The 15087-nt window shown below is 39.5% G+C and overlaps 1 protein-coding gene across 1 annotated transcript; it reads left to right on the forward strand.

Moving 5' to 3' along the window:
• The first annotated feature begins 3555 nt into the window (after window positions 1-3555).
• On the forward strand, window positions 3556-5804 carry LOC117554269 (thyroxine 5-deiodinase-like). Its single transcript, XM_034228622.1, has one exon. It carries the CDS (start codon window positions 3674-3676, stop codon window positions 4478-4480), a length of 807 nt encoding a protein of 268 aa, XP_034084513.1. The 5' UTR covers window positions 3556-3673; the 3' UTR covers window positions 4481-5804.
• Window positions 5805-15087: the final 9283 nt, after the last annotated feature.

The raw sequence follows: 15087 nt of genomic DNA on the forward strand, positions 1-15087 counted from the left end.
TCTGGTGTCTGTGGTTGATAAACGTTATTCAGCGTCAATAAATGAGTGCTAATCCCAGTGTGCTCAGTGTACAACATCACATGTCATTTCACCTTCGATTCACGGTTTGAAAACGTAGCATTTCACCACATGCTAATGCTAACCGGAAGTGAAGAATTTTCTGAATAAAAGTATTAAGTTAATAGTGTGAACTTCCGGTTTTTTCAGAATAAAACTGATTTAAATTAAATAGTGTATTTAATTCAAAATTACGCCATATCAACATTGATTTTAATTTCTAACAGTATGTATGTACATCACTATGTATGTAGTATGTACTGTATAATGTACACATGTAGAGTTGTAGAAAATACATGGTGTACAGACAGTACAGTACACTCTGACTGTACAGTCACTACAATGTAGTATATACTGTATAGTAGGTGTGTAACAGTGTAATGCGTATAGTCTACTCTACACTCTACCTTTCAGCAACGTTTTAGGGATTTAGGCTCAGTCAGCTCAGGGACTGTTTGGTTACTTTAGTTTGGTAAATGAAATAAATGTTTGAACTTTGTAGTAGTTCACTGTAGTTGCTGTCATAAGTCATTTGTAGACTAAGTGGCAAAAAGTGTTTTTTTTACATTTGTATACTTTGTAGAGAAATGTAGACACAAGTTGGAAGGGAGCACAATCAACCTGATGAGTTTGAATTTGAGTTGATTATGAGTTAATTTTCAATTGATAATTAGCTCACAATAAGTTCACTTTAGTTACTCACACAACTTGACACAAGCCATGGGTTCAGGTCCGGACTTATAAGTCCGGACCTGAACCTGAACCTCTGGACTTGAGTCCGGACCTGAACCCGAATGTGACACACACATACATAAAATCAGCACTTTTGAAACAGGAAGTGAAATAGAAGGATATGAGGCATGGCTAGAATGGGTGGTCTGTTTGGTATTTTGAGACATGTTTTTTATATATTTTTATATATCTGAGACCTATGCTATTGCCTAAACATAGGTAGGTGACCTTTAACACAACATAACATAACTTTAACACATAGTGTTGCATATTGCAAATTCAGGTCATGCTATGAATAATAGAGGAGGCAAAAGTATGTTGTTAGTTTTCTGGATCATTGTCTGACTACTTATGTGCAATGCCTTGTTTTGTTTTGTTGTTTTTTATGCTGCTGCAACGCAAACATTTCCCAATTTGGGATCAATAAAGTAACTCTTATCTTATCTTTAACTTAACACTTCAGAGTCCCATCCACTTCATTCTAAAATCTTCTTTTGTCCATTTCTTTCCGATCTTTTTATAACGACCAAATACAGTTGCCATATTAATTGCACAATGTGAAAATCAAAAATGTCTTGGTGCAAGCTCAAGCACAAAGTTCTCATTTTGGAGCGTCAGAGCTGTTTTTGTTTCATCCAGTCACAGGACAACAGTTGGACCACTTCAACTTGGGACTAATTTTTCCCATGATAAAGAAAATCGAATGCATTCCATTCAGGAGAGCGCACTTTCGATTACATTTTAGCTTTACATGGAAGAGTCTTTTAAACAGAATCATACTGTGACAGTGCGAAAGAGAAAAACTACTTTTGTGTTCAGAAGATACAAATTAAGATGGTAAAAAATGTTGCTATTAACTCCAAAGTGCTAGGAGGCATAATCTCCTCAGTTAATAGCCTTTAGAAGTGAAGGAGCACCTGGAAGTTCTTTTCTCTAGCAAATCATCTTCACATTCGCAGCTGTTTGTGTAATGGAAGCTAAGACGTCACTCTGGAAGCTGTCGCACATCTGGTTTGTTACGGCTGTCTCCCACCAGGTTGTCTGTTGTTGTCTTTAAAGTTGTCTGAAAATCAACGATGGCCTCCAAAACAGTCCCAGGGGCCTCCTTACGTACTTTATCATAAATTAAATATTACTTTCTTGGGTTTCTAGCTCATTGTTTCTATCTCAGTAACATTGCATTAACACATAGATCTTACTTGTGGTGTTTTTTTATCAAACTTTTGAAATGTCGCGGTTGAAAAAGGAAGATAGACGTGTTTTGTTTCACGAGTTCGGAGTGAATAAAGGTTATGCAAATCATAGTTCTGTCAGAAGTTGGCAGTATAAGCTAAACTTTACACAAAGCTGTCATCACCAAGTAAACAGAGTAGAAATGATTGAGGTAACGAACTAGCAAACAGACAAGTGGAAGTGGCTAAATATGAGAAAAGTCTTCATGAAATTGATTTAATTATGGCTATGTTTTATCCGGTATAAAAAAATAAGGATGCTGATAGCGGAAACAGCTGATAAGTCAAGGGTTTTATATGTTCGCTACATCAAGACATTGGCAAAGGACTTTTCATACCTGACTGGGTGCAAAAACTCTCTTTCAACAAAGGAACAAAACAAATCAAGCTCACTTGTGCAGTGGAGGAATTTTTAGTATGACAATCAAACAGGGGTTTTAAAAAAAAAACAGGGTTAGAAAAATAAAGCTTTGCAGAAGTCCAATAGTGAAAACGTTTTGCATTCCTATTCTTTTTTGGGGGGTCATTGTTATCGTAGAATTATGAGCTTAACGTAAACTCTGGGAAGAGAGAAACCTGACTAAATTCCATGAGTCTGTGCTGGTTGCCTGGCAACACCGAAGTGATCACTTGGATTTTGATAGGTTCGGGGTGAGGTGACGTGACTGACGTTCTGACTGTGCTTGTATTTAACCTCTAAAATACCAGATAGAATGCTAAAATATGTCTTTTTTACAATGGAGTCCTGTCATACCTGGCAGCATAAAATATATGAAAAAACAAGAGTTGAGGATACAATTTTCTTAAATTTGGCCATGTTAGACGAGATAATTTAGCCCTGATTAAACTCTAACCCTAATTAAACGTAGTTGAAAATGAGCGTTTACCTAGTTTCATTTAGATTGGACACCAGAGAAAATATGTGGTATACCTATAAACCATTAGTCCATAGGGTTGTTGAGAAATGTTTGATATAGGCTAAGTGTGTTAATCAAACATGTATAATACAAGGCCAAAATCAGCTTAACATAAAATCATCATATCATAAAATGAAAACAGGTTATGTCAGGTAAAGGAAGGGGCAATAAATATACAGCAAACTTTATTCTGCCTTCTCTTCCTCCCAAGGTGCTCAGGGGCCCTACAGATCATTGAATGAGTCATCCAGCTTCACACTGTATGAAACCAGCTCCGTCTAGTGGTCACAGTGGCTCCTACACTCATTACAAGGGAATCTGAGTCCACAGGCAGATTGAAGCGAAGTCAGATATTCTTTTTATCCTACTTTCAGAACCAACCAAGCGCCCAGCCACAGCCAATTAAAACTAATCCAAGAGTTTCGCAGTGTTATATTGAAAAACTCCCATTCCACTGTCATGTTTTATCTATGACATGTCAACTGAGGACACAGAGTGTGCTTGGAGCACCTCTCTCTCTCTCTCTCTGGGAGGTAATCCCCACCATGTGAGTGGGCGGTGCGGGTACCGGAGGCGTGTTTTTTTTTTGTACTTGTTTTTCATTATTCAAATGCTGGTGTACCTATAAAAAGAGCGCCTGCGTGCGTCAGATAGTTTTTCTCCAATGGGTAAAGGTGACTAAAATACTTGTTGTTTCACCGGGCCCAGTCGCATCCTATCGGCAGGGGGAAGGAGATGATGCACGACTCCGGAGGTGTCCAAATGGCGAGGGTGTTGAAGCATGCCACCCTATGCCTGATGCTGCTGCCCCGGTTCCTGGTGGCCGCCGTCATGCTGTGGCTGCTGGATTTCTTGTGTATAAGGAAAAAAGTGCTGCTGAAAATGGGAGCGAAGCAGGACAGCCCTGACGACCCGCCGGTGTGCGTGTCTGACTCCAACAGGATGTTCACCTTGGAGTCGCTCAGAGCCGTTTGGTACGGACAGAAATTGGACTTCCTGAAATCCGCTCACCTAGGGCGCGCGGCACCTAACACCGAGGTACTGATGGTCCAGGAGCGGCGGCAGGTCCGGATCCTGGACTGCATGAAAAGGAAGAGACCGCTCATCCTTAACTTTGGCAGCTGCTCCTGACCGCCATTCATGACGCGTCTGTCGGCGTTTCAGCGCGTCGTGAGCCAGTACGCGGACATTGCAGACTTTTTAGTTGTATATATCGAGGAGGCGCATCCGTCGGACGGCTGGGTGAGCTCTGACGCGCCGTACCAGATCCCGAAGCACCGCTGCTTGGAAGACAGGCTGAGAGCCGCTCAGCTGATGCTCGCTGAGGTGCCGGGGAGCAACGTGGTGGTGGATAATATGGACAACGAGTCCAACGCCGCGTACGGAGCCTACTTTGAGAGACTTTACATCGTGATGGATGAGAGGGTGGTGTACCAGGGGGGCAGGGGGCCGGAGGGATACCGGATTTCAGAGCTCAGAAACTGGCTGGAGCGATACAGGAACGATCGGATGAATTCCCACACAGCGGTGCTCCATGTGTAGTTGGAAGATGCTGAACTGCTCCTCTGCTCATACTGCTTAAGTGTCCAACTCACAGTGCAAAAATATTCAGATGCTGCTATAAAATATTCACACATGGCACATTATGGTGTTGGTTTTTTTAATAAAGATATTCAGGACTCTTTGACAAATAGCCTAAAGTCATGTTCAAGCCTAGCCTGTTTTATCGTGCTTGTATTGACCTTAATTGATGGAAAGTCTTGAATCAGTTGAACCCGGATTCAATAGTGGTCACTCTCTTTTTCTACGGTGTGTGTGCGTGCGTTTGTCTGTGTGTGCGTGTGCGTGTGTGTGTTCAGGCTAAGGTCTCACTCTGGTGTTTCTGTGAAGTTCGGTTTTTAAAAGGCGAAGCCAGAAAACTGACACTGATGTTTTTGACACCGGGAGCGGGACCACGTGGGATGCCTTCCTCGATGATCGATTGCCAAATGATGTAATGTTGAAACGATGTAACTGAACAAATGTTTTTCATAAATATCAGATCACACATGAATGGTTAACTGTTGATTTGTGCAACACCTTAAAGGTATTTTTTATAATTTAATGCACATGATAAATGGAATGATGTTTTTGTTTAAACTCTCTAACCCTTTGTTTCACTCTCAGTTTTATGTCGTCTGATGACATCAGACCTGCTCGTTTCATGAATGTTTACAGCCAGAACTTATGTTCATATGATTGTGAATGTTTACTGTACACTTGCCTCCTTTGACTCCTGCCCTTATAATGACTTATAAGCATGACGTGTACTGTGTCCCCTCTTTCAGCAAGGAAACGTGCAAAAAAGAAGAACAGTTAAATGGTCAAAATCATTATCAAAATCAATTGTAGAATGAGAGTAACAAATGTGAGTTCTGTTTCATTATGTGTAACACAATCAGAAACAACAATCAGACCAATGGTCAGATAAAAAGAAAAGGTCAAGAAATGTCAGGACTGAATCATGCCTGGATGAAATGAGTAAAATAAACATGCTTATGAGAAAACTTCCCATTCATCAAATGTTTCTTTCATAAGGAGCCGTGCCACTATCCATCCCTGGATCTGAATGAAACAAAGAGACTTGAGCTGGTTGGGGGGGGGGGGGTGATGCATCTTTAATCCCTTTATCTTCATCTCTTTCTCACTTCCTTATTATTTCTCTCTTCTCCCTTCTCTCTTATACATATATGGTCACACACACAAGCAGGAATTCACACACTGCCACATGTATTTTGGTTGGATTATCGTGAACCCTCTATTGATGTGGGAAAATGACCCTACTTCTCACTTGATTTGTGACAGAAATAAACCTTTTCCTGATGAATTTATGGTCTCAATCACTAGTTGAAGTCTTCATAAATAAAACATGCAGTTTATTGTGTGAAAAGTGGTCCAATTAAAGGTAAAACAGAGGGTAAAGGTATGATTTGGGCCCTGGCAACATTGTGAGATTACTTTGGTGTGTTGTGGTGGCCAGCTCTCTGTGACTGGATCCCAATATGGACAACACATTGCTGCACTCCGCTTTCCCTTCAATGAACTGACAGGCTTACATAAGGCACACAGATCCTCATCCAGAGTGATTGTTTTTAATACATCTTGTAAGCCATTGTGTTGCTGCTTTTCCTCATTAATAAGTAAGGCTTTTATCTCACCCACCCGTAACCCATCTGCTATTGTTCAGAAATATTAATTTTGATGGCTTAACCCGTGAATTAAACATGTGCCTGCAGTTAGAACCGCAACCATACATAACTAGTAACTCACGCTCTTTCACAAATACAGGGTTTTGGCTTTGTGTGATTCCATTGGCTGCTACTTTGTGATATTTGTTCAAATGTGCCCTAGTGTTGCACAGAATATGTATCACCCCATGAATAGTTCTCGTATGATTTAAGTATCCTGCATTCAGCATAAATAAACATAAAGCAGCATTGACGTCATTAAAGGGGCACACCACCGTTTCAACACCCCAACTACAATCATCTTTCAGCATCTCTGTTGTCAAGACAGATGTTTTCTGCAAAGAATCCGAGGTTTGTGTTGCTTCACAGAGCCTTCTCTTTTCCTCCTGACTTTCTGTGTTATCAGCCAGTCTCAGGTCACCACTGTCATTTTAAAAAGCTCTTTGGTCAGACGTCACTGATTGACTCTTATCACCGTCTTTGTGCCTCGAGGGCTGTCATTTATTTGAAAAAAAAGTGTGTGTGGAGGGGGGGTTCAAACAAAGGCAGACCTTTTTTTCTTCCCCTTTAGCATAGAAACTGTTTCAAGATGGTGAAGAGGGGGCATGTCAGTTCTCCTGCTCTCAGTTCACCCCTCGCAGCACGCGGCATGAATGCAGAAGGACACACACAAACAAGCAGCTATACAGTACATGCATGTGGTGATATAATGAGGCACAACTGAGGCATGAAGGGACCTGAATACAGAAATCTATGCAGCACAGACGTGGGCTACATACAGAGATGCTGGGTGGAGATTGAAGTTGGGGGTGTTGAAACTGCATCCTACTGGATCAATGGCTTCAACAAACGTCATTATTATAATTGCATAGACAATTGAGCACAAAAGTAATTCAAATATATCTATCTTTCAGAGACACTCCAAAAGTAGATTTCTAATTAGGAGTGGGGCTGATAAAAAGATGAGTTCAAGTCTATAGTTGACAAATCCTGAGAAAGATCTCTTTGAGGAGGCACAGGTAGACAGCATCATCATCTTGTACGTAGATACAGGTTTCAAATACATTCTTTTGTGGACAGTTTCATCCACTTCTTATATACTGCGCAATATATGGTCTCATGGCTACTAGGCAATAACAAAAATATCTATAGTAACAGCTTTAGTACAGTTCATTATTTATGAAATTGTTAAATAAGTCAATATGATAATGTGAATCAGCTTTTAGATATCATGTTTTCCTTTAAAGGGCGAAAACGTTTTTTTTCTACTCAAGCAAAATGTAAACATCTTATTAGAGGTAGTTAAAGGTCTAAAGGTGGAACGTATGTGTAGTAACTCAGTGCAAAGTCTCATTTTGTAGCAATACCATTACAGATAAAGAACAAAACAACAGATATCTTGTCATTCCATACAGCACTTTAACCTGTTAAGCCCCAAGCCTGTTTTTCAGGTCTCAGACTCGAAAATGAAATTTCCAGAACAAATGACCATAACTTCTAAAAGGGGAAAACTAATAATCTTTTTTCTCAAAGTAATGATAAACCTGTGAGTTGGATCAATATAGATGTTTTTTATTTTAAAGAAAATTCAGATTGAACATAGTAAAAAAATGTAATTGATAGTGTCCGTCCAAAAATTCTTTTTTACTTATAGTGAAAACCACCCTTGGATGATGGGTTAGTTAGTAGACTAAAAGCTTTAGTAATACAAAGTACAACATATATATAAGTACCCTGTATCAAGATTGATGCAAAACAAGTGACATTTGACCTTTTTAGATAGGTTTAGCAAAAAAGACTCCACCTCTGGGGTCATTTGGGTGGAAATGGGCGTTTTTTGCCGTTTCTCTGAAACCCATTGGTCGATTTTGATGATTGACATCTCTTTTCAACCGTTAGAGCCAATAGAATCGAAGGGGAATTTCCACATACACACCAACGTTACCATTGAGAATTGGGGGCTATGCACACGCAGTTTGCCTAAAGCGAAACCTATCTTACGCTCTGAAATCTGAAAACTTAAAACTAGGTTTATTGCTGATGGATTATCAGAAATCATTTCAAAGTGACACAGGCACATTGCATTAACCTATGGATTAACCTTCAGCAGCGTTTTTATCGTTTTAATGCCATTGAAGACCACTTTTGATCAGACAACAACAAAGGTAAGACATATTGCCGTGTTTGCTACCTAATGCCACATGTTGTGATGTCTGTTTTTGTTTCTCATTTCGTGAGTTCTTATCATGGAGTGATGATACAGAATCTGTGTAATCTCACGATGCTAGTCGATGGGTTATATTTGCATTTACGATAAGTAATAAGGGTTTTATGAGTGAGTTCTGTGCTAACGGCGTTAGCATTTTTTCGCTCAGGGCTAATTCAGAGGCTCAGCGTTAGCCTTGTTTCTTTTTGTTTTGCTAAAAATGGTTCATATCATCAGTTAGCTGAGTTTCTTCCCGTTACATGGATATGAAACATTCATAGTTTATTAAATATTAAGAAGCCCTCAGACGCTGATTCCTGCAGACGATGCGTTTTTCCGCCCGCCGGCGGGGGGATGGGGTTTACATTTTTTGCACATTTTTATTAGAGTTCTGCCACTTAATTTCTACATTTACCTCCCAGACAAACTGACACCAGGCGGAAGACGCAAGATCTCCCTTTTTATTGTCGAGGCATTTATTGTGTTATATAAATGTGATTTCATTTGAATCAATTGATTTCTTGGACGTCTTGGCAAGCTAACAAACAATGTATGAACTCAGCGAGGCATTTGCCGGTTAAAGTCAATAACTGCTGATTAACAGAAAAACACACAAACAGTTATTAACTCATGAATAACAACATGCCTCAGATAAGATGTCCTGACCACAAAGCTGTGAATCTTGTCAGGCATAGCATCTTCTGACCCAGTAAATCCCACAAGGTTTTTTAGTACACGTTATGGCCAGCTAAAGCTACAATAATCACTATTTTATATTTCAAAATGTACCAAATGAGAAAAGTGGTACCTTGTTGTGAATAACCCACAGAAAATCAAAACCATAATCCTTCAGTTCTACACAGATTTTTAGTATCTTTCCACTAAATGTTTTTGTTTTCTAGACCACAACTTAAATACTGTTTCAATTCAGTCTCCCTGGATCAGTGCTTTTAACAGCAATAAATGTCCAACCTCATACTACAGCCATGAAGTAATCTGGTGTAGCTGGTGACAGGGTGTTCTCATTCACTGTTTGTAGGTGTATTTATGAAAAGTCATGCGCCATCCTTTCTGTATAGCCAACTAAATGTATTTGTATGTATTCCAGGTAAATGTGGGGCAGGAAGTATGAAGATTGAATGATTCTGCAAATGAAATAGGTTGCTGTGGATCGATGGGTCCAAAGACTTTCATCAGGGCAGACTTTTTATGTCTTGTGTGAAACCAGAATGAATTAATCTGTTGTGTAACTTCTGTATTTATTTAACTTATTCCACTTCCATAGTTAACCTGTTAGGGCCTGTCATGGCTCAGTTTGTCACCCGCGGCCCGCCACAGATATTTGAGAAGCCAAACCCCAACAAATTATACTAAATAATTGTATTTGTAGAACATTGAAAGAAAACAGAACTAGAACTATCAAACTAGTCTAGAGGAATGGCAAAAAATAACCAAACAATTAGGAAGCCTTCGGACCAGAGCCCCCCGGAAAATTAAGAGAAACAGTGCATAAACTAAACTAAGAAACCAAGCCGTGAAAACTGAACAACCAGATCCTCCGTCCTTAAAAAAACAACAAAAAAGAATGGAGGGGGTAAAATGATGAGTGAACTCATACAATGAAGTCTAGAGCACATAGCTTCAACATGGACCCTCCAGCTGAGTGTAATATCTACACGAACACCAAAACACCAGGACACTGCAGCAAAACAAGAAAGAGACAGATACCTCCCTTCTCCTCCAGCCTTACAGCCGTACAGGGAATCATGAGAGAACAGGGGTGGTGAAGGTATAACACAACAATTACAAGTTATTCTGTTACTTAGAACTGATGTGTTTTTTGTGAAGAATGGCGTTTATTTGGCTTTATGTAGGTACACATGTTGCTTGACATAATCATTCGTATTAATCGAATAGCGATATTTTTCAACAGTATACTTGATAGCATTTCTTCAGTACTTTCTGTCGGCTGTTGATTAAGTATGCATATATTCTGGATATTTGTTGTTATCCACTAAGGACTCCACCCCCTCATTAGTTTCATTCATTCATTAGTCAGTTTATTGAACATGTCAGAAACAAAAACATACAACAATAATATATATATATATATATTCTCTATTCTCTTTTTTTCCTTTTTTTTTTCTCACTCAAATTAATAATTATAACAAAGTACAACAAAAAAAACAAAAAAAACAAAAAAAACAATAATAATTCTCAAATAGTCTCTGTCATGTTCAACAGTTTGAATACTTACTGTAGTGCTTTCGGAAATAAACAGGGTCTCTGGGAGGCTGAGGTCGGGCCTGGGTGCAATGGTCTGACACGCTATCATAAAATGAATTGCTGAGTTAAAAAATACAGTGAAAAATGTGTAATTTAATTAAAAATTACATGATCGACTAAGTACAACGTAAACAGCAAAATCATATTCATATTCAAAGCAATCGTAAAGTTCGCAAAAAAGTACAGCGAGCCTCTCTGACCCTCTCTTCCACACACACACACACACACACACACACCTCACCCAGGTGAACAGGTGATTATAATTTCTATGAGTGCTGCCCATATCCATGTGACCCATACACACCAATTCATTGCGATCCCACAGTAATATATTATAACACAAACCATTACCCATACAAAATAAATATAAACTAGTACAAACCTAAATTGTAATAAAACTAAATGTATCACTTTGTAAGTTTAAGGGCTTCTACATTTACAAAGCACAAGTTATTTTTCAATTCTACCAATTCAACACCGCCCTCCTGAATCAGACCACTGACCTGGCACGTGTTAGAAATACTCCCAAGCCCTTTTAGTGTGTGCTGTCTACGAAATGACATGAAATGATTGTAATGCTGTTTGAGAAAAGGTACATCTCGACAGGACATGAAATGCCTTCTAGAAATGATATCTCTTCATCTAACCCCGTGACTCTCCATTCCATTTCACTGCGAGCCCTTGAAGTCATATGATGGAGAAAACAAGGTTTGTGACCATGGGACAGTGTTTCTCTGCGGAGAGACACTCTAACACACTTTACAATTTAAGATACTCAATGACCCTCAGGGAAACCTTCCAGCTTTATCACAGCAGATTTGATGAAAGACTGGCAGCAGGAATGTGTGTGTGTTAATGCAAACAGTGAGCCTCCCAGCTGCACTGAACTCCACGGCATTTTAATATAATCAAGTCTGAGCCGTGTGGATATTAGTTCCTAAGGGAAGTCCATAGAGCAATACACGGACAATGCCTGTTCTAATAATAAATAGAATGGACTATCATACTTTCATAAACTGTGCACACAGCATAAGCAATAATAATATGGAAAGAATCCTAGGAGTCATTTCCAGTGGGGGTTTGACTGGTATTTGAGTTTGATATGAGTTAATATACAGTACGTTTAAACTAATGTTTGAAAAGCACATGGGCAATGTTCAGTTCTGGACTCATTTCACATTCATGCATTTGTAAGACGGGTTCATATTTACATCTGTCTTAAGTCAATACTCATATGTATAATATAAAGAGTTCCTGGATGTTAGTATTCCATACTTTCCATAGTGACTCTCCAATGTATTTATTTTTAATCTGGGAAACCATATGGAATAATACATAAAGAAATCAAGTGACTATGTATTTTTTACTGAATTACTGTTTGAACATTTAAGTAATACATTGCAATTCATCTCTTTTAGAACTTTTACAAACCTCACGGATCTTTAGCAGCATCCATTAAGGTGAGAGGAGGCTGCTTTCGGAACACTTTAAGTAATTAGCGTGAGAGGAAAAGGCCGGAAATGGTGGGAGGTACATAGACAATAATTTAGGGATGGAAACTAGATGAATCATTCTTTTTTTTTTTTTTTTGGAAAAAGTGTCAGTCTGGCAGCCAGTCACTCTGCATAATCACCTCAGCATGGCATCTGTATCCATGTTGCCATGGCAATTTGGTTGCTATGAGATCATTTTATCTGAAGATCTGGCTGTTGCAGATGTCACTTGGTGCTGCTCTCCAAAATGAAGCATCGATCAAATTAAAGAAAGGCTCACACACACTCCTTATTCTGACCTTGACTGATAGACTACATCTTCAGTATTCTATCTTTGAGAATCCTAGAGTGTGTTTGAGTATTTCTGCTGATCATCCAATCAAAAACTGAACCAATTTCACACTGGGAAGTATCTACTATATCAGATAAATAACATAAGATGCCAGTCAAGATCATAGTGGAGCTAGACGTACAGTAACACCACGCTCCAAACTCACTCTTTTCCATATCCACCACCAAGAGGAAGAAATACATGAGACATTATTATGACTTACTATCAAGTCTTAGACATTATCAGAACTTAATATCTCATTATTATCAGAGTGCGTTGAAGGCCTACATGTTTAACAAAGCCTAGGGTTAGAGCTGGCATTTTTTTGGTATTCATTATGGGGCGAAGCCTGCGAGCTAGTTCAGGCAGTCAACTCGAGCACTTATGCTGCATTCATACATAACGCCCTTGCCACTCTACAACCAACCAAACAGAGTCTCCTTAATATGCCGCTCTATTTAACCTGCCAGATCTCTCTCCATGCATTGCTTGCTGCTGCCATCGCTGCAGCTACCTCTACGTCGCTGCTGCTTGCCTTTGTCATTATCGGGCTTACATTGTCATTATTTTTGGCTTCTTAAAACTAGATTCACAATGAAGATTAAAACAGAAACTGACTGAGAGGACTATGGATGGTCCACACCAGACAGGAACCTGGTTAAAGAGTCATTCCTAACCAATGTTGAAACAGGTCCAGACTCTGCTGAAACTGAAGTCAGTTTTGATGATGGGCAAAAGCCTTTGCAGGGAATTCTGAAAAGGCACACGAGAGTCAACACACGAGAGAAACCATTTGATTATAACAATGATACAGTGAATTATTCAAATAAAATAGTAAGTCATAATAACGACTGGCCCAGTGTCTTAAATGTGCCTCTCTCTCTCCCAGCCTCCTCCACTCAGAGCCTCAGTGCTGGTACATGCGGCCCCTGCATGACGCATGTCTCCACACCTCTGACGTGGAGATCAGCACAGGAGCGGGAATACCACCTACTTTATTTCCAGTGGTTAAAACCCCCCGAGCAGCAAATTCAAATCTGTATATTGCTCTCCTGTATTCATCTCAGAGGGGGCTAAAATTAGTTTGAGTCATCACATGACAGAACATATTTAGCAACTCTTCAGAAATATGTCATGTGTGCGGGAGGAAGAAGAGAGCATACGAGTGTAAAAATAAAACTTTACTTACACTACAGAAGTTGTTTGAGAAGTGGCACATATTTTTCTCAATACCTTAAGAGTTGATCAAGAATTTAAGGTCACACAGAGTAATTGATGTGTACAATGGTGAAATACTCCCGTAAGTGCATAGTACGGGTTGAAGAACTAAGACTAGGGGAAGGTAAACTGAAGTTATGAAGGTTATTTATTTATACAATGTTCTCACAAATATAGTAGAACTGCATGCATCCTGTCAGTGTTAATGACCCTCTTAACGTGGCCCACCTGTCTCCTGTGAGGAGCTGCTGAGCTCCACTTAGCCATATTAGGTGCAGAGTTGGGGAAACATGACGTATGGAGTGCAGGCTGTATGTGTAATGTGAGAGCCCTGCTCCAACAGGCCAGAAACAAGTACATTTCAGGTACGGAAACATGTTGCATGCTTGAGTTGGAAAGGGGGCGTATTTCAGCCCAAATGATACATTTTCTCTGTCATAAAGTTGTCTTCACAGTTTAAACAAAACACCATTTTATTGGCACACATTTGATAGCTGGACTTATTTTTGCCGCTTTTCACCGTTATATGGGGAAAAAAACACTTTTCTGTCTAGAGTTCGATAGCTTGAGATGGACACCAACTCCTTTTCTTTTCATTTCCTTAGTCTCTGTACATTTATGAACTGGAGTCATAAACTCTCTGCATAGGGGTGACTTATCGGCCAAGTACAGAGTTGAGCGGTTACATATTTACATCGATCCATGCCGCTCATTCAGGGCACATTTTTGTCCACTTTTTGATTTAACTTATTTACAATAGTCCACCTTGGTTGTCGAATCCATACCAATTGTCCATCATATCTAATGTTAAGTGGACATACTTTAAAGCCATCACCTTCAAAGAATAAAATGCCAATATGTGAACAATGCCCCCTTGTATCACAGCTTGTTTCTCATACATGAACAGCAGAGTATTATGAGTCCTGCAACTTGGATGCTGAGTTGTTTTTCTAGCATGAAGTTTAACCTTGTGATCTAATTCTGACATTTTGAAACGTACACATTCAATCAAAAAATGATTGAATGATCCCGAGATTAAACTCACAAACAAACCCACGTGTCAGTTGAACGCACGCTTTGAGTGTCCTCAGCTCAGCTCTCACTCCTGAGAGTGCAATGACTCATGCAGCTCCTTTCACAACAATCCAAAGGTGACATGATGCAACATGCTCTCGTGTTTTTCCTACAATGCAGACAGGGGTAGCAAACAACCGAGACCTATGCATTATCTTGAGAGGGTTTAAAGTTAGCAACAACGCAATGCATATCCTGTCCCCTGACATCCAGCAGAGTATCCTTCCTTCACCACCAACCGCAAAATCAATCAAGTGTTTTTTTTTATGCGCCTTAGCAACACTTAATCTGCCTTTATGCCTTTATGCCTTTAT

Source organism: Gymnodraco acuticeps, unplaced genomic scaffold, assembly GCF_902827175.1.
Source record: "Gymnodraco acuticeps unplaced genomic scaffold, fGymAcu1.1, whole genome shotgun sequence".
Taxonomy (NCBI): domain Eukaryota; kingdom Metazoa; phylum Chordata; class Actinopteri; order Perciformes; family Bathydraconidae; genus Gymnodraco; species Gymnodraco acuticeps.